The sequence below is a fragment of the Halyomorpha halys genome, unplaced genomic scaffold, assembly GCF_000696795.3.
Source record: "Halyomorpha halys isolate HHAL.00 unplaced genomic scaffold, Hhal_1.1 Scaffold106.1, whole genome shotgun sequence".
NCBI lineage: Eukaryota > Metazoa > Arthropoda > Insecta > Hemiptera > Pentatomidae > Halyomorpha > Halyomorpha halys.
Window position 1 is genome coordinate 2,385,081 of NW_027111449.1, and position 20,054 is coordinate 2,405,134.

Here is a 20,054-nt window from a genome sequence, read left to right on the forward strand (position 1 = left end):
TGCTAATTTTTAAAAATGATTTATGTTTTTTAGATTCAGCAATTGGAGCGAAGAGTTACAACTTTGAAAAGAAGAGAAGACAAACTGAAAGATGAAATTGCTAGTCTTACAGAAAAAATGAATTCTGATCGAAGTGAAAAAGAAACGAAAAATATACTTCTTTACGATGAAAATACTGAATTGAAACATAAAATATCTGAGGTATGATTGTTAAGTGTCCATAGTTTTAGCTAAGTATTCCTATAAAATAATTTAATTTTAAGCATGAAAGTAATCATTATTCCATGATTATTTTTTTTTCAATCTACATATATACTAAAACATCGGAATAATCGGAAAATTAAAAAATATATGAATAAAAAAATCTGAATCAGTTTAGATTAACATATACTTAAGCATTTTGTCACTTGGAGACTGCTCTTAAAATCAAAGTATACAATTGTGTACTGTCATCATTTGTTTTACTTATAAATGTTTTAACATAAAATAAAATAAATCAGAGATATTAAACTTTTTTTATCTTCTGACTAGCCCTTGCAAGCAAAAAATGTCAGTTATATTAATATATTTTTGGAGAGAAACGGGTAGAATTAGTATTTATCTGCACATTACTGGAAATACAAATTTTAAAGAAATGTATGTATATATTTTGTTATTTCTTGTATTGTTAAATTATGTGGAATTTAAATACTTTTTTTTACTCTTCTTTGCTTTACAAAAATCTTCATGATCTTTGTTAGTGAATGAAACCAATTGGTCACCATTTAGAAATAAAAGGATGGTAAAAATATTTATTTATTAAAAAACCATCTTAAAAAAAAAATCATACATATATATAAGGTAAGGTTAGTCCTGTAAAAGGTAACTAGTTGACATTATATTTTTCAAATCATTAATATTTGTCTTCGTTTATACAGTTAAAATATAAACATTGTTTTTGGCTTTTAGTTAGAAGATCAGTTGTCGGAGAAAGATCAACATTTTAAGTCTCTCCAGGTTGAGAATCAACGTTTGAAGACTGATATTGAATTGTGTAATGAGAAATGTAATACTATCAATTCTGAATTGTCGAAGCTTAGACAAACAACATCTGAGTTAGAAACTATGAAAGCAGCTTTAGCAAATGCACATTTAACAATTAAGGTAATATTGTACTTTAATAATTATTATAAATTCTGTAAATAGCCAATTTTATGTATCTTTTTTGTTTTTATATTTTAAGGAGCTACAAAGTGCCAAAAAAAGCTATGAAGAAATGGATTTAATGGTGAAATCCCAGCAGAATAAGCTTATGCGATATTCAGAATTAGAAAGGCAATTGAAATCGTATACTCAACAGAATACAAAATTAAAGTGAGTTTATATCTTTGGATCTAATCTCTTAATGTATTACATCGAAAGCAAAAGGTTGGCTTACCTACAGGTCATTCACCTGTACTACACTAAGTTATAAGTACCGTGCACTAAATTAAAAGCTCGATATATTTATTAGTGTGTGCCATCCAATAAATTTTGATCTTCTTAGACCATATCTTTAACTTGTGAGGAGGAAATCCTCGCTAGTTAAAAATGCATGCAAAAAATTGAGCATGGTATTTGATGACTTTGTCACCTTAACCATTGCCTAAAAATCAGTACATCTTTGTCCGATACAGAAAATAAGACACTTCTTGAAGTGTTGACTCACTAAAACTCTTGAGTTTTAGTGATGAAGCTTAATTTGTTTTAGTTTTTTTAAATAATTATTTTCCATCTAGTAATACTTTAGGTATATTGATAATTTTTAAACTTAAAGAGTTGTAGTTTTGAAAATTATTGTTATGATTAACAGTATAATTAATTATAGGGAAAGTTGCTCGAATGCTGTCCATCTTGAATCAGTTGTTGAAGAAATGAAGGCACGTTTAACAACTCTAGAAGAAAGAGAAAGTGAACTACTCAAGCTTAGGGTTGATCTTGGAGTAGCCGAAGGAAAGCTTGCGGAATACAGGTTATATATAGGATAATTTAATTTTTTAATAAAACAATAGTTTTTCAACTTAATCACTTTTCCATTATTTTAAAGCCTTTTATATTAATTTAATAATTAGTTTTTGGTATTTGATTTTATAACTTCAGTTCTAATATTATTTACTTTATAGAACCTGATTTATGTTGACATATGGCATTATCTACTGTAGTTTAAATTAATGCAGAAGCAGTTTCGATGAGAAAGCTCATGATTTACCAATTTGTCTTATGGTAGTGAAGTTACTATTCTGATTCTTGTTTGTTTTTAGTTTTTACCCCAGATTAATTTTTCTTCACAAATTTCAATACAATATGCCTTTTCTTATCTTACTTTTAACAAATATTGGTTGAAGGATGTCACCATCTCAAGATCACATTGCAATAAAAGTAATTAGAGGAAAACCTGCCTCCCCATCCCACCCCCCCCAATATCCCCTTAGCTTAAAAGCATTTACTAATAAAGAATAGAGCAGTCTTTGAAAAATTTACTTATACTGAGCTGCATTTTATAATTAAGGACCCAAACTAGGAATAGTCATGAATATGATGTGAATTGTGTCTTAAGTAGTTTTTATAATTTTCAAATAAAAAAAATATTCACACAAAAAAGATTACTCCTGATTCTGGCACCTTAGTTCGCTTAGCTATCCTGATATTTTAAATGTAGTTGGTAGTGTTCCACTAATGAATGCTTCTAAGTGGATATATACTTAAAATATATTTTTGTTTATAAGTAGGAATAATTTTTTCATTCATAATATTTATTGTTATCATAGATTCTGCACTATGATGTTATTTTAGTTAGTGAATTAATAAAAAATGGGCTTGAGAGTATCCCTAATTGGTCCTTCTCTGTATGATATAAATATGCACACACATAGACTGATCTCTCAAAATTATTGTTTTATAATACAACATAGATCATATACAAAACATACAAGATTGATTTAAATATGATAATATCAACAAGTAAAAGATTTATTTATTTTCAAATATGTGAATTGTTTTTTCTTTTTAGAAATCTTGCCACAGAAGTATTAGGAACTGGGTCGGGAGCTGTTCAGCTGTCGGTCTACCTGAGGCAACTCCAGACTAATAGCCTCCTTGCAGCGTCTCAGCAGTCCCAATTAAATAACAAGTGAAGTTCTTTAATTCTTCTTATTTATGTTTCATTTTAAGAAATCTAATTATTATTAGTTGACCTACTATTTATGCCGCATGTTATACACCATAATTGATCTTTAGTTTTGCCATAGCTATTTCAAAAAGTATTATAGCATAATCTTGATCTGATGAATTCCTCAATATGACAAATTTTTTGAAACGCCTAGAACTAAAGATAGCATTAAAATAAAATGGATTTAATGTCTTTTTGAAATTATTTTAAATGTCTCTTGGGCATTTAAACAAATCTCTATGCAACAAATTTAAAATTATCTCAGAAAACACCTTTATGTAACAAATTTTCTCTATGGTAATCTTTATATAGTGAAATTGACCTTTATATAACTCATTGTATATGTATCTATCTCTGTAAAATGAATGGTGTGAGGACATGAATATTTTTAAAGTCATGCTTCATCAGTTATCTATTTTGATCTAATATAATAGGTTTTTTTTAATAATTTAAATGTTCTTTTGGTGTTGTCTAGTAATGATGGCTAACAAATGGAAACAATATTCTTTAAGTGTTGAGGCAACAGAGCATATTACATAACTTTATGTAAATACTTTTTTTTAATAATTACAGTGATTTATAATATGTAGTTAGTAACATTATTTTTCACGGTTGGTAAAATTAGATTGTATACTTCTTATATATGTATATTTCCAATTCAATGTGTTTATTGTTTCTCACTTCACACTTATTAATTGTTTTAACAAGATTGAATTACTTATTATTCGCTTGGTGGAGATCAATATATAAATGTGTGGATAACAATATATTAAATTTTTAGCAATCCAAACCTCTATATAGAGAACCTCTTGATTTAAGAAATTTTTTGAAATTTTGCATGAAATATAGCTTCATAGATTGTTTAAGTTCTGTGGGGCTAGGTAAACATCTATTTTCAAAATTTTGAACAAAATGTGTATTGTAGGGCAGGATTATTCTCCAGCTATGGCAATGGCTTAGTGTTTTATTAAAATTATCTTTTTTAGGCTGAAGAGTATGGAGGATACTGAAAAATTGGCTCTCAGTGAAATTAGTAAATTGAAACAGGATATTGAAAGATTAACCGAAGAACTTGCAACTACAAACAGTAATCTTAAAAGGCTCAAGAAGCAAAATGCCCTCATTGCTTGGGTAATTCAATACGGTTTACTTCTTTTTTATCATTATTTAAATGTGCTTAAATAAGAAATTAAATCATATCTGGATCATTTTTTCTTTTCAAATATATTTGTTTTATTATGAACAGAAGACAGTCAGTGGACCTTGCACTTCCAACCATCTTCTTATGTTTAATTTATGCCTAACTACAATCTCATCTTTATTTCATTAATTGGATATAACTATAGCAACATATAAAATAGATATATTCTCAGAAACAATTGTACTTACAAATTTACTATTTTAATAGGAACGTAATGATCTTCGAAGTCTTATTGATTCCTGCCAAAAAGAAGTGACCATCAGTGGAAGTCATTTAGTTGGAGATGGAAGAATTGAACTCTTAGAAAAACTTGTTGATGGTTATCGTGAAAGGATTAAACAAATGGAAGCAGACCCATCTCTTATCACACCAGGTTTGACTGATGTCTTTTACAATTCCTAAATTTTGATAAAAAATATTAATATTGCTATAATCATATAAATAGATGATTTATTTGGCTGATAGTAAGGTTAATTAATGATGGTAACTTGTTCTTTAGGAGTTGTCTTATTAAGAAAAACATTTTCGTCAAAGAGGCAGAAGCAAAAAATACCGAAAATCAAATCTGAGACCGATCTATTAAACTAATAAAGTACTTCTATCTGTAAATTGCAATTTTTTTTTTTAACTTAATCAAAACTGTGCAGATATAGAAAAATTGCAAGTTATGATTTTTTTGGAAGAAAGATTTGTTGCAGGATTGTCTAATAATGTTGGAACAAAATCTAGGACTGGAAAATGTTTTTAAAAGAATTATATTAAAATTTATCAATTTATTTGCAAATGTGATTTTATGTATTCTTTTGGAATCAGACAATCAGAATTTTAGGGTTTGACAGAGTATTATTTAGTTATTTATTTTTTTTTTCTAGCAAATGATTTTGTAAACATAAGGAAACAGTCTAAAAAGTGAACTATAGTCTTGCTATTATGAAATTACATTATGTCAAGTGATCCTTCAGTAGTATTTTTTAAAATACATTACAATGCTTTATGTAAACTATATACTTTGCAATGCTTGTCTTTGAATGAGAAGTCTCCTAATTTGGTAGTAAAAAGGAATGTTTTGGATCCTTTATAAAAAAGGAGGGTCTTTTGTATTCACAGTGTAAAATTATAAATATAATTCTGTATAATGTTTGTAATGTAGTATATGAGGTTGTTATATGTCAGATTATGAAGGACATGGATATTGAGACAGCTCTGGTTATTAGCCTCCCAATGACAATTGCGTAGAATTACTTGAATTTAAAAGTATTAGTCTGATCTATTAAATTTTCTTTTTTTTTTTAGGAAGTTTTTCCCATCCAATCATTATCGTTGTTCTTTGTTGTTGCTACTCTTTTAATAATTGGTTATTAGTTTTATTTTATTTTTATAATTTGTATTAAATTAATGTAAATTATCATAGTATTTGTTGCCTTTAGCCAGTATTGAAATTATTTTTTATAATACTAGCTTTACTCTAAAAAAACATTTATCAGTTTTATTTCAGTCTCATTAAATATCTCATATTTTATATATATATATATATATATGTATATGTATGTATATGTATATGTATATGTATATGTATATACATCAGTATTCATATCATTTAAATATTAAATCATTGCTCATTACTTTAAAAACTTTAAACTCCTTGGTTACCATTTTAAATGGAATTTTCACTCTCCCTTTATCTGTGATTCTTTTCTTTTTTAAAATTGTTTAATGATTGTATAATTCTGTGACTTTGAATTCTGTCGGTTGCAATGCAGACTATTAGCCGGACATTCTAATAGATATATTAATTTGCTATCCTAATATCCAATCTATACTGTTCCTATTCGACTTTTGTTGAAAGAAAATTGAAGCAAGACCTATTAGTAGTCAGAAATAGTTGAGGATGAGCATGTCTTGATTATATTTATGTTCCTCTTCTAAAATAATCTAGTGTGGTTTGAATAGTTTTTGTTATTCCTGGTTTTATATGTCTTGGTCTGATACCTTAATTTTTAGTCAGATGTGTCATTGCAGAATCCTGTTTTCTTGCTTTATTCATTTTAATTAAAAGTCTCATTAAAATTTTATTCCATCTAGGTCTTGATCTTTAGTAATTTGCTGTTAAATGTTCATTTGTTCTATTGTTCATGATGCTGTGCTATAAACTCTCTGTAATCAATATTCCTCATTTTAATTTTTTTTTGTTATAGTTGGATCCAATAGCATGTACACTGTTGAGAAAGAACATTCTACGGCAGAAATAGAGAAGTTGAAGAAAGAAAATCAAGCATACAAAGAAAAGATTGAAAAACTTGAGTTTGAGATTGATCATAGATCATTGAAAGGAGATTTTAATACACTTAATACAAAAATACTTCATTTTAAGTTAGTATTTTATGTTTTTCAATTTATTTATTTGACTCATTGCTTTATTTTTCCTGTTCAAAGAAAATATTATATATGATAATATTCTTTCTTTATTTTTAGGTTGAATCCAACTGATGAAGCTGTTAATAACAGACAAGATGAACTATCTGCACTTAGGAAAGAATTGTTCGAAACCAAAGAGCGATTAAATCTTTATCTTGAAGGCAATGTGAATGACATAACTCAGCAGATAGCACAAAAGGAGGATCTTTCAAAAGAAATATTAGGTAAGATCCACCTAAATAATAATAAGCGATATCTTAACTCTTCAGTGGGTTGATAGTACATTTTAAGGCTGTATCTGAGTCAGTAGTTAATCTACGATTATTTTAGAATTGTTAACTTAATGTCTATTAAAAAGTCATTAAAAGCTGACAGCCGTTAATGACTGTCCATTTCTTGTGATAAAGTTTTCTTATTAATAATAATAGTAATAATATTCTTTATTTATCCTGGGACTAATCCCTTTAGAATAATATTACAAGTGTAAGAATGATGCTTTAGAGCCTTAGAGTAAAATACGAATTTTTCAAAATAAAAATGAAATTATAAACTATCATAAGTATAATTATAATTATCAATTTGATAAGATAAAAAATAAACCACACAATTAACAGAATGTATAAAGTAAAGATGATAAAATAAAACTGTATATCATATTACAAATCATATGGTGACTAACTTCTAATAAAAAATAAAACAAAATGAAACAGAATCTAATACAAGTAAACTAAAAATAAATAAACAAAAAGATACAATTACTGTTAATATGCATATTTACAAGTTTAAACAAAAATCAAAATTATCAAATAGAGAAGATAAATAGATGAACCAACATAAAAAAGTATTGAAAAAAAAATGAAATAAAATAAATCCTCTAACAAATAATAAATCTTAAGGATATAATTCCAATAAAATGAAATAAAGTAAAACAAATGAAGTAGCGATGATTATATGAATATGCATACATATTCACATACACACATATAAACCTATACATATTTAGATATATACATATACATGCTTATAGATTCTTAGTAAATATTTAAAAAAGTTCCAGTAATATTTATGTTAATAGTAATAATATTCTTTATTTATCCCAAAGATGGATCATACAAAACAATTGATTAACCATTTTAATTTTGCTTTGAGATTCCCTGAGACACCCCCGTAAACCACACAGCAATAATCAAAGTGAGGGAATATTAAGGATGTAACCAGGAGCCTACGGGTTTCAAAAGGAAGTAGGTGACGGAGCTAATTTAAGCGCTTTAGGGTGGAGAAGGTACGACGGGAAATGTCAAAGACATGGTTTTTCCAGGAGAGAGTTTGGTCTATAATGACACCTAGGTTTTTAACATATGGATAGAATTGTATTGGATTATTGTTTAGGAATAAGGTTGGAATATGAGGAATAGTTTTCTGGTGGTGATTGGATCCTATTACGATTGCCTTAGTCTTCTCTGCATTCAACTTAAGCTTGTTTTCTTGTGCCCAGTATCTAATTTGATTTAAGTCTTCTCGAAGCTTCTCCATGGCAACTAATAGGTCAGAAGGTGGGTAGGACAGGTAAATTTGGAAATCGTCCGTGTACAGATAGTATTAAGAATGTTGTATAAGGAGGGGAAGGCCATTGATGTAGATAGCGATGAACCCTGAGAGACACCACAGGTTAGGGTCATGATCTGAAACTACCTGCTCTTTGTTACTACCTACTGGGAACGATCCGAAAGGAAGGATTGAAACCAGCAAAAAACATCTACAAATCTAGATTTGTATATAGATTTCATCCCTTACTTCATTAGGACAGTTAAAATTTCTAAAGTGCCCTGTTGACATAAGATGGTGAAGTTTTAATCTACTGTGAGTTGGGGCCAATGATTTTTGTTGTTTTTATCTCTTAATTTTTCTCATATTATTTTTTTCATTTATCTACAGTAATCATATACTAAAGTATTTGCCCCTAATGCAGTGTTGGTCACTGTTTCCTATATAATCTGTTTGATGAAATGCACCCAATTACTTCTTCTAATTATTTTTCTTTGTGGATTATTCATGAGCTGTTTATTGAATGCAAAATTTTTTCCTTCAATTCTAAGTAAAAATAGTTTCTTTCTTATCGTAGGTAACCCAAAAAAGAAAATTAATAAATTAATAAAGTGCCAAGAAAGCACTAATTTGGTAAAACAAGACAGCAATTGTCATTTTAACTACTTTTAAAAATTTATTGATGGTTTGTAAAATTAAATTAGTTTGTGTATCTATAGTCATTTTTATTTTAAATTATATTAAATTGGTCTAATAAATTTAAGTAAGTCATATTAATGCATTCTCTCTTATCTGTTAAGTTTTTATTACATTTTAATTTTTTAAAATTCAATTGCATAATTTATTTTTTATTTTTTCATACACTCCGAACTAATTAGCTCTCTTACTTAACCAATGTTGTCTTTGTCGTGACTAGAACGGATAATTGGGGTTCTATTGTTTTCCAAATTAAACTTGAGTTATATGAAAGACATGTCATAATAATTAAGGATTATTTTTATTGTTTGGTAAATATTTAATGTTCATTGGTTTTTTTTTTGTTGTAATAATTAACGTATGAGTCTTAGAATATTTCCATATGTAGCATCTGAGAAAATGTATGCTTTTAAAATTTAATTCATTATAATTATGCTACAGAGCTTCGCGAGAAGATTAAAAGTCAAGAAACTGTTAATCAACGGTTGAAAGAAGTCTTCAAGACGAAAGGACATGAGTTCCGAGAGGCTATTTATGCTTTGCTTGGCTACAAAGTTGATGGGCTTCCTAATAGTCTGTATCGACTGTCGAGCCTCTATGCTGAGTCACAGGAACAACACCTTATTTTTAAGGTAATTATAAAATGTATTCAACATGCAAATAAAACATTCAGGTTTTTATAAAATATTAGTATGGAAACTCAATTTTTTTTTTTTGTATTTTTGGATGATTAAAGTATCAGACTATTATCCAGTTATCAAATTTATTTCTTTGTGTGGCAAAGTGTGATTAAAGCATTTGAGTTTCTTTTTTTATTTGATCAACTAATCTCATTGCTATGTATTAACTTATTTTTTATTTAAAAAACTTTTAAGGCTTAAGAAGTTAAGTTCTTCAGTCTTATATCAATGTCTTTTTATGATCATGGGCTCTTTTTAAAAACTGACCATTTAAAATGCACTATACAATAAAAAATAACTTCCAGGAAATTATTTCCTTTCTTATATATTACTTACTTGCTTACTCTAATTAATAAAATAAAATTTTTTCTATTCATTTTATTTTCACTTATCTATATCTAAAATATGTGTTAGAGGGAGGTATGGGAGGTATTATGATTGTGAAAAATTTCATAACCAAATTTTCAACAGAATCAAACATTTTATGGTCCCCCAAGCTTTATTAATTTAATCTCATTAAATGGTCTGTGGTAGCTCGAAAAAGAAAAGTTGTATTAAACTGAAATTACTTGACTTAAAAACTGACTAAGTGGAATTCTTTGATAAAATACTATTTCAAAGTGTTTTAACATTTTATTGAAAATGGTTTTAGGGAGATTGATTCAAATCATAGGTGTTCATATACAATGGAATGGTCGTTGATATTAGCGAGGTCTAATCTTTGTTGAAATATTCCGACAGGGCTTAAGTACAAAATTTTCAAATTAGCTTCCCACAAAGTACCTTAAATTGTTTATTCTAATTAAATAACAATCGCTGTTTTTAGTCATAAAAAATAGATGAATATAAAGTATGAACGAATTTGATAATTTAACTAAAAGAAAAAAATTAGAAATAATTTCACTTTTTGAAAACAAATTTTCAGAAATAAGTTATACAGTATTGAATTGAAAAGAGGAAATTTTTAGAAAAATTAATACCTACTATTTAAAATCATAGAAGATAATGGGGAATGACTAAAAGCACATAAATAAACTGAATTTATAGATAAATGTTTTTGTGTTTCCGTGATTCTTATGACAGTTTTTAAATTTACTGACCTATAAATGGAAATATAGTAAGGGGAAACAATAATAATCGTATTGTCAATAATGATGATGAAGAATATCATTATGTATGGGATCCCTTCCATCCTTTTGATTTGAGTTAGATTGTTCATCAGTGAAGTATTGCACTGTATGTGAAACAATGAAGATTTGGCATGTCTTCAGGTGGTGTCCATTCATTGCTCCTGACTTTGAAGTCTATTCTATGAAGATGTCTCAAGATAATTTTGACTGTTTAATTCAATTCAAACTTGCAACAGTTTCTTTTCTGAGCATAATTTGTGAATGATGTCCTAATATATGTATCACATTTTTTTAAAATAGCTTTATAAATTTATTTTTCAAATAGAATTGTATTCTCATTATTTTAGAGGCTTACGATCTAATAAGTGAATTGTTATTGTTTCATGTTCTTAAAAGATAGTAGTTCATTATCATGCTATCTAATACATTGTAATTTTAAAAAGATAACACAAATCATTTTGTTATTTTATAACATTAAACTTTGTTATTTAGATGACTGGTAATGGGATGGAACTCTTAGAGACTGAATATAGCAAAACACTTGCTGAGCTGGTTGATGACATTCTTCTTCAGCATCATTCAATACCTGTCTTTTTGTCAACTCTTACGATTGATCTTTTTAAGAAACAAAGTCATTCAATGACTATGTCCGTAACTTCTATTGCATAATAACTGATTAGGAATCGGTCGTCACTAGTCATAGTTAAAAACATGGCTATGACACAGATTGTTGTAAAAAATATTTTTAATCTTTATTAATTTTAAATCTGTAGGTTATTTATCATAGGCATTTTGAATGCTTGAATATCAGATAATATTTTATATTTTTTTGAAGTTGCAATATGAAATGGACTAGAACATTGTATTTACTTGTATTTAAAAGAGATTAGTAGATACCGTTCTTGTTGAAATAGAATAGTTTTATTTATTTTTATCAATCTTGTTGCTTTGTATTGTTATTAAATTTGTTAATTGCAGAAATGAAATTAAAAACAAATTCGTATTGTCATTTAAAAATTTAATATGAGTTTGTTAATCTCTGCATTTATTATATGTAATTTTTTTTTTTTTAATAACATTCAATATAATAGAAATATGATTTTCTTTCATTGTGACTTCATGGATTTATGATTGATGTAAATATTGTAAATTTGTATGGATAAATTATGTAATATTAAATAAATAACATGTAAATGGAGTATTGTTTATTATTTATGGTCTATTTCTTATTAAACAATGTACTTTCAAACATTCCTGTCTGTGAAAAATATGGCAATCAAATATTTTGTGTCAGTGCTTATTTTATTATTGTGGTGTATGTACCTTCATAGCAAGAATTGTTTAATATGTTGACTGCCAATATTTGACAATTTGTTGGATGTGTTATTACACCAACTAATAGTTATCTTCTAGTATTTAACTTGCCATATTTGTGCATTAATAAAATTAACTATGAATTAATTCTAACTAGCATGATTTTTTTATTTAAAGGAAGTTTAGCTCAATTTCATAAATTCCATGCAATGAAATCTTGTAGAAAAGAAAGTAAAACAAGTTTTTACCACCTTTGGTTGGTAGGGTAGGAAGGTTTAATTAGATCAAAAAAGATCGAGGTAAACCTGAAAATTATTTTAATCGGTGTACTCTATCTCTAATAAGAAGAAACTAGCTTGTGCCAATTTCTGTGGTAAGCTTTAAACAGTGCTCTCAAAATATATGTAAATTATTTGACTTTTTTTTACTAAATTAAAACTAACTCAAAACTAGATTCTTTGTCAAAAAAATGTCTACTATATAAATTCCAGAGCACTAAATTATGTGTTTAATGTTTACTATAATATTAGAATTCAATCAATAAGTGTTTTCAAAACTGGTCAAGTAAGTGCCTGATTTTTCAATTTATTCCCCCATTTTGTAAACTTTGCTACTCGATTGCAATTTAACTAGCAATCTTACCACAAAAATGTATAAAATATTAGCTGTTGATAACATAACCAGCTTTCTAATGAGTTTAAGGGAAAACAAATTTTCTATTTCCCTTCAGATAATGGTTTAATTTCTATCGAGGCTATACAAGGAATACAGTGTATGTCATCAAAAAGTAAATATTGAAGTATTTAAGGTGCACACCCCCTGAAGGATGTTTAATTTATTCGAGAAAAACTCATTCGGAACTCCATATCCTTAAAACTACCAACAATACTATAAACTATGTAGTGCATTATTTTAAAGTGCAGCAAATTTTCTAAAATATGAGCTCTAATAGAGCTCATTACATTCAATAGTGTTCGAGATGCTAGTTTTAAAAAAAAGCAACAATGTTTAACAAAAATCAATATTTTGGCAAATTTCATGGAAACTACTATTCTTACAAAAATGAACGTCTTATACTAATTTATAGTATATTTAATTAGCTCCAATTTAAGTGCTAATAGGTATATATACGTCTAATAGTTCTTGAGATTTAGTTTTTCATAAACCATGTTTTATGCAAACAATTAAAAATCAACATTTTGTAAATTTATTTTGATTAGTATGAAGACTACTGGTGTTACGAAAATACTAATATAAACTACTTTATAGTTAATTCAACTAGCATTAATTTGATTGCTTATAGATATCTGTATGTATAATGATTCCTGAAATATAAATTACAAATGATTAGCAAAGTTTACAAAATCAAACATCAGGCACTTACTTGACCACTATTTTGAAAACACTCATTGATCGAATTCTAATGTTATTGTAGCTATTCAATGCAGAATTTAATGACCAATTTGTTATGTAATAATAACTTTTTCAATAAAGTATCCGGTTTTTGAGTTATTGCTATTATTTTAAAAAAAGTCAAAAGATTTTGATGTAGATTACCACTTAAAGCTCAACACATATATCCACTCAAACTTAGTTTCTTCTTAGAGACAGAATATACCGATTAAAACAATTTCCAACTTTACCTGGATTTTTTGCAACTAAAATTTTAATTCTACTACATAATAATCCTACAACATCACTGTTCTAGATAAGATTATTTATTAAACTCTTAAACATTAATTCATTTCAAATTACTTTAAAGATTGGATAGAAGTAATTGTTAATAAAAAAAATAAATTGTTGTCTTAGTAAACAATACATATAAAACACATTGATTTGTTTGTTATATAACCGCCCTTGGTTCACAGCCAGTGGCAGATTTATCTTCTGGATTTACCCAAGGGACCTTAGCATTTACTGTCTCGATAGTCTACCTTCCAACAATTTCTTAGCCTCGATCTTATTCTTTCATGTTTCAGTTTCTAACTCCACGACTAAAAAATTTTTTAAGTTAATCTCCAGAATAATCTTAATATTATATTGCAACCAACTCATTTGTAAATATAAACAGTAGTTAAAGCATTCTAATGTCAAACAATTTTTTTCATTAAGTATGTTTTATAGGGCCTATGGTGTCTAAACAAAATGATAATACAGAAACACGCTAAAAAATAATAACCTAATAAAAAAGAATTATTGGTTCTTTTGTAAGCCTTAAATTTTCAAGAGTGGAGAATATGGAAGTGAAGAGGTGAACTGATGATAGCAGCAAGAAATAAAATGTGGGCCAGTGAACAAAAAGCTAAAATAATATTTTTTGTCCATTTAGTTGTCATGTAGAAAGGTCTTGATTATGTCTAGTTAGGTATTGAGGCTCTGGTAAAAGCATGTAGTTGTGTTTTAGTCTGACTTGAATGATCATGGCCTTTTGTCATTATTAAGTAGCAAAGGTCAAGTTTCTGACCTTACTCTTTGGTTTTTTTTTTTTTTTGCATCCAAATGCTTTTAAACCTCAGTAAGTGGGCAAGGACTTCTTTAATAGGTTTTATAGGTTGGTTGATTTCAAACCCCTTCATGTCATATCTTTTAACAGGCTTAGTGCCTGGTGGGGCATATGTGTGATAATACATGCCCTGACTATTATGGAGTAGATTTAGGTTAGCATTATGGTCCTCAAAATAGGTGAAATAAATTTTATTTTCGTCCTTATCAGAACAAACGTTAATTTTTGATATTCTCTTTAAGAGACAGTTTTTAATTCCGCCAAAGACATGGTTGGTTTTAGGATTGGTTTGTTCGTGGTGGGTGTGGATATGCTGAGTTTATTGGTATTTGAAGTGTCCTTCATCTGCGATAATGTGTTGACGCTGTTGTGTCTACTTTTAATTCTTTCTGTAGGTTTTTGCAAACAATGCATTTCTTAGGCATATGAAATCTGGCCTGTCCTGCAATGGGATCCTCACTGTGTCTTCAAAGGTGTATTTTTGTTTGTGATTGTTTGCGGCCCATTGGTATGTTCCATATTTGTCATTGGTAGTAATAAAGAAATAAAAGCAAGAGTATAAATATTTAAGCAGCCTTAGTACACAATGGTCTTTATTTTATTTTATTTTTTCATAGTCTCTAAGAAAATTATTTTGATTAACATATATCTAATAAAATATATACAGTTTTTCTTGTATTTCCTTTTTCTGTAGAGGGTCTACATTTTAAGAGGTCTAGGAAGTATTAAAAGTTTTGTAGTGTGGGTTGCATGACTGTTAAACATGTTGGGGCACACATTTGGTATGAAGTGGAACTTAACCTAAGACATGTCCTTTCACACTTTGTTGCCAATGCAGTGGAGGGGGAGCTGGTTTCAGAGTTTGGAAGAGAAGATTTGTGAGGTACTGGAGGTAATCAAAGAATTTGATATTGCGGCGTTCTATGAATACTAGGAGAGTCGGGAGATCCAATAGCATATAGAGATCTGGTGGTTTCTTCATTCGTCACGCTATTGTTCGCACCATCTTCTTGAGCATTGAACCTTGAAAGCGCTAGAAGAGCCTCTTTGTGCCGTCTGAGAGGTGAGTGAACAGTGGCGCTCCGTAGAGTAGCGCCGGCCTGCTATAAACCTGGAGTTTTAGTCGTAGGGAAAGAGCCAGTGAAGTGAGGAGGTGGTTTAGACGGTACGATTTTCTTCTGACCGTTCTCGTCTTCTGGTAGAGATGGGTGGAGAGCTTGAGGTAGCGATCAAGTTTTATGCCCAAATATACTATGGAATTATTAGGTGAGATGATGATGCGGTGTCCGCCAATTTGAGAGTTTTCGGAAGTGTTGATCGTTTTTTCCTGTTTTGAGCGAACACCACACAGTCCGTTTTGGCTGAGTTAACCGATATGGTTAAGTGGCCCAGTTGCTGGATGATGTCAGAAGAGACGTTTTCGACTTTTCGTAGAGCTGTTTTGGCATTTATACTGCTGCTGTAGATGGCGATATCGTCAGCAAATTGTTGCATGTCTGTGGTTTTTGCCAACTACATTTTATTGAAAATAAAACAGGTGAGAGGACTGCTCCATGGGGAAGTCCGCAGGATAGGGGGCGGATCTTGAGTATGCACCACGTATCCTCACAGCGATGGTCCTGCTGTTGAGAAATGAGGCGATTACGTTGTAGAGCTGTTCCGAGCATCCTTGCGTGAGACACAGAGTCGAATGCCTTTGTGCAGTCGACATGGATATCATCGCTGTTGCTTCGTTCCTGTTGGAAGTGGCATTTACCTCAGTCTTGAGCTTCATGAGATAGTGTTCAGTACTAAGACGAGCCTGAAAACCAGTCTGCTCGTAACGTATCACGGAGTGTTCAGGATCTTTTCTCAAACCTTAGAGGGATGAGGCAATAGACTGATAGGTCTATAGTGGTCAGCCTCCGTCCCAAACTTATTCAGCTTGAACAGGAACGCATGTTTCCATTTATCGGGGAAATATCTCAGCCTCAAGCACGCTTTCCGCGGAAGTTGTTTGAGCAGAACAGTTTGTACCCCATCATGTTCAGGGGTCCTATTGCCCTGCGTTCTTCTGAGCATCGCCTTCAGTGTCCTAGGAGAGACGAACATTGCTTCCTGAGGCATGGGGGGTACTGAGAGTGGGTCCCTCGTCCGCACTTCGATGTCATAGCGGTAGTGTTCTGCCAGTAACATGGCCTGTTCGGCACGAGTTAAGAGGCAGTCGCCATCATGGAGTCTAACATCGGACGTCTTCTTTGTTGTCGCCTTCGTTAGTTTCCAAAACTTCCGATAGTCGCCATGGGTAGTCCTGAGGCGATCATGCTAAGTCGCTGTTTTCCATTGGCGCATCAGGTTTCTGGTATGTGTGGTGATTGAGTTGAGGACCTTCTTAATGATCTCTGGAGCGGTAGAGTCAATTTTTCAGGGTTCGTCTACTCCTTATGAGAGCCATGATATGGGGTGGGGGTTTCTGTAGGTGGAGAGGCCTGTGGTGGTAAGTTGGTTGTCTTTACAGCTTCTACGATCACTGCTGTGAATTGGTCGATGTTGGCACCTCTTCTTTGATTCTACTCCAGTCAACTTTGCAATAATTAAATTTCTCCTTCTCCGGTTCAGGACTTCCCCATTGATTTCATACATGATCGGCCGGTGATTGGATGTGATGAAATCCATCACCGTACAACCTGTGGCACGATGAGGTTGTCTGGTCAATAGGAGGTCGATGTTTGAGAAGAAACCGGTCCGAAAATGGTGGTAGTATGAAGTAAGTATGGGTACCAGGATGAATTACCGTGAAGACGGTTTTGACCAATTGTCTTCCCGCCAGGTTTGCAGTGGTGTTGTGCCATAGGGTGTGCCTGAAGTCCCCTACCAGCCAGTGATTTGTTTTCGCTCCGCACGTGTTGATGAGTTGCCTTAGTTCTTTCATTGACCCCCTAGGACACCGGTAGATTTCTGTGATGTATGTGGGTTGGTGCATCATCACCTGAACGGTGAGATGGCTTAAACGGACCTCACGGGTGTTTATAGGCGGTACCATCTTATTCCATGTCGTCCCGTGGTGAACTGCTATGAGCACACCGCCATGGGGGTTGTGTAGGTCATCCATATTGACGGCATATTCTCTGAAGCGGGGCGGTCGCCAGTGAGTATGGCCACAGTTGGTTTGATGAGCGCTAGTAGCGCCTCCAGCTCTTCTAGTTTGGTGGCCAGGCTACAGCAATTGAAGTTTAAGACGGTTTGGGGAATCATTTTTGTGAAACCAGCCCCAATAAGTTTGATATGGACACCATCATATCAGGCATGAATTGTGTGCAGAAATCTGCGAAGATGATGTTCATTTGCGTCATTAATTGTGAGAGGAGCGGTGATTGGTCATGAGCATGGGGAGGGGGAGTGAGGGTCCTCTTCTCTGATTTGTCTTGGTGGCTGGGGTTCTGTCCGAGGTAGTGGGTGTGAGTTTGGGGTCTGCAATGCGTCGGATTAGAGAGCAACTCTTTGAGCCATCCCATTGGTTCTGGGTTGAACTTCGATGTGAGCCCGTTTCTTCTCCGCTAGTTTGGTCTTTATTTCCGCAGCTTTCTGGAGCAGCTTTATTCTGGTCGTACACTGGCGGAACGAGGCTACGTGTTCCAGTCGACAGTTTGCACATTTGGGAGGGCAGCCCCGCGGGCTTGCACTAATATGGTGCTGTTTTTCACATCGAGGTTCATAACCACAATAGTTTTTGGTGTGACCGTACCGTTGGCACTGGTAACACTACGGCGGGCCACTTTCTTTCAGCGGTGTGTATTTCGTAATCGTAAATAGGCAGCGAATTATATGCCTAATCTTCTGTATATCGTCAATGGTTACTAGGGGGGAAAGAGGGGTCTTTCTACCTTCTGCATCAGTGCTCTTTCGGCGTTGGACGTCATTAGAGCCTAGGCCCCGTGGAGCTTCTGTTACATCATCTATTGGTGTGGCTATGTCTAAGTTTTTAATCACGAACCTGGTCGTGAAACTTTTTCCCGCCCGTGTGGCAGAAGTGTGTTGGAGATTTAGTGTTTATCTACCAATTTACGGTCTTGAAGAGAGTTCAGGATGATATGAACTCCTCCGCGTGTTGGTTTTAAGAGGTAATTTTCAATTTGCATACCACTTAAAATATTTCGCACTTCTGATATTGTACTTTTGGATTTCTGTGAGGCGGCTTGAAGAGTTGGTCCTAGCTCCGTCTGTAAATCTTGAAGGACAAGGAAATTGTTATCATTAACAATTTCACCAGCTGTATTCCCCTTAGTGCGTTTGTTATTTTTCTAGAAGGGGGCTTTTTGGGTTTGATTTCGCGTATTGTATCGCGTTACCGGCGTAAAATCCGCCTCACGCTTGTTAAGGCGGATCCATCACAATGCCCCTTTCGCACCATTCGGTTACGCGAAGTCCAAAAAATGTCACTTCACTAACACTAATAGGGAGGGAGGGAGGGAGGGAGGGAGAGAGAGAGAGAGAGGGAGGGAGAGAGAGAGAGAGAGGGAGGGAGAGAGGCATCAGAAATAACAAGACGGGCTAGAGACGAGCATGGACTTGGAGAAGTCCTAAGAAGGCCCTAAGAGACCTGGAACGCCATCCTTACATCACAACACCAATGGCAAAGACGTCACTACATACTCGACGCACACCACCCAAATCAGCAGCTATGTGTACATATTAGGTAATGAGATATAATGTAATTATCATATTTTATGGTAAACCAATTATCTGAATCATTTCAATCATATCAATAAATTATAAATAAACCCTTTGTTCGTTGATTTAGTTTATTCACTATTATATTACACAATACTACCCCTTATTATATTATATAATTAATGGTAACAACATTTTATAGATAAAAAGACATTTAATTGGTAACTGGTAAGCACACTACAGACCTTTAGAAAAGAATCCAATTATAATAATAGTTTTGCAGGACTCAATATAAATTAATTAATTAACTTATTTTGGATAAATGTCATCAGCGATTATCCTGGCATCCCAACTAAATGATGAGATACAGTAGATAGCAATAATTACGGCCAATAATTTTTGTATCTACATTTTTACCATAGCTTAAGATTAAATACTACTTGTTAAACGTTTTCAATATTGTTCTACCACCAATTTTAAATGGATAGCGACACAAAGATGCTACACTGGGAGCGTGACACAGAATATAGATTGGTGCCCAATCCCATTTTATGCTTTGGGGACCACTGTCATATTTCCCGGCCGTAGCTGAGGTTTAATGGTTTGCCAATCCCCCAAGGCGATACTCAAATCAAGCTCTACTCTCTGTAGAACTATTACCGTTATTTAGATGACACAACTTCACAAACATCCGCAGATTTATTTTTTCTTTATTTCATAACCTGAGGCCTGG

At 31.8% G+C, this 20,054-nt stretch overlaps 1 protein-coding gene across 1 annotated transcript in view; it reads left to right on the top strand.

Moving 5' to 3' along the window:
• The window catches only part of LOC106677710 (Mitotic arrest-deficient 1), a 14,177-nt gene extending 2,125 nt beyond the window's left edge, over nucleotides 1-12,052 (top strand). The window contains exons 3-13 of the mRNA XM_014415795.3: nucleotides 34-201; nucleotides 949-1,143; nucleotides 1,223-1,353; nucleotides 1,847-1,990; nucleotides 3,029-3,148; nucleotides 4,174-4,318; nucleotides 4,596-4,761; nucleotides 6,584-6,758; nucleotides 6,861-7,027; nucleotides 9,486-9,676; nucleotides 11,347-12,052. Coding sequence (XP_014271281.1) covers nucleotides 34-201; nucleotides 949-1,143; nucleotides 1,223-1,353; nucleotides 1,847-1,990; nucleotides 3,029-3,148; nucleotides 4,174-4,318; nucleotides 4,596-4,761; nucleotides 6,584-6,758; nucleotides 6,861-7,027; nucleotides 9,486-9,676; nucleotides 11,347-11,523 — 1,779 coding nt within the window. The 3' untranslated portion in view covers nucleotides 11,524-12,052. The remainder of the gene's footprint in view (nucleotides 1-33; nucleotides 202-948; nucleotides 1,144-1,222; nucleotides 1,354-1,846; nucleotides 1,991-3,028; nucleotides 3,149-4,173; nucleotides 4,319-4,595; nucleotides 4,762-6,583; nucleotides 6,759-6,860; nucleotides 7,028-9,485; nucleotides 9,677-11,346) is intronic.
• The last annotated feature ends 8,002 nt before the right edge of the window (nucleotides 12,053-20,054 follow it).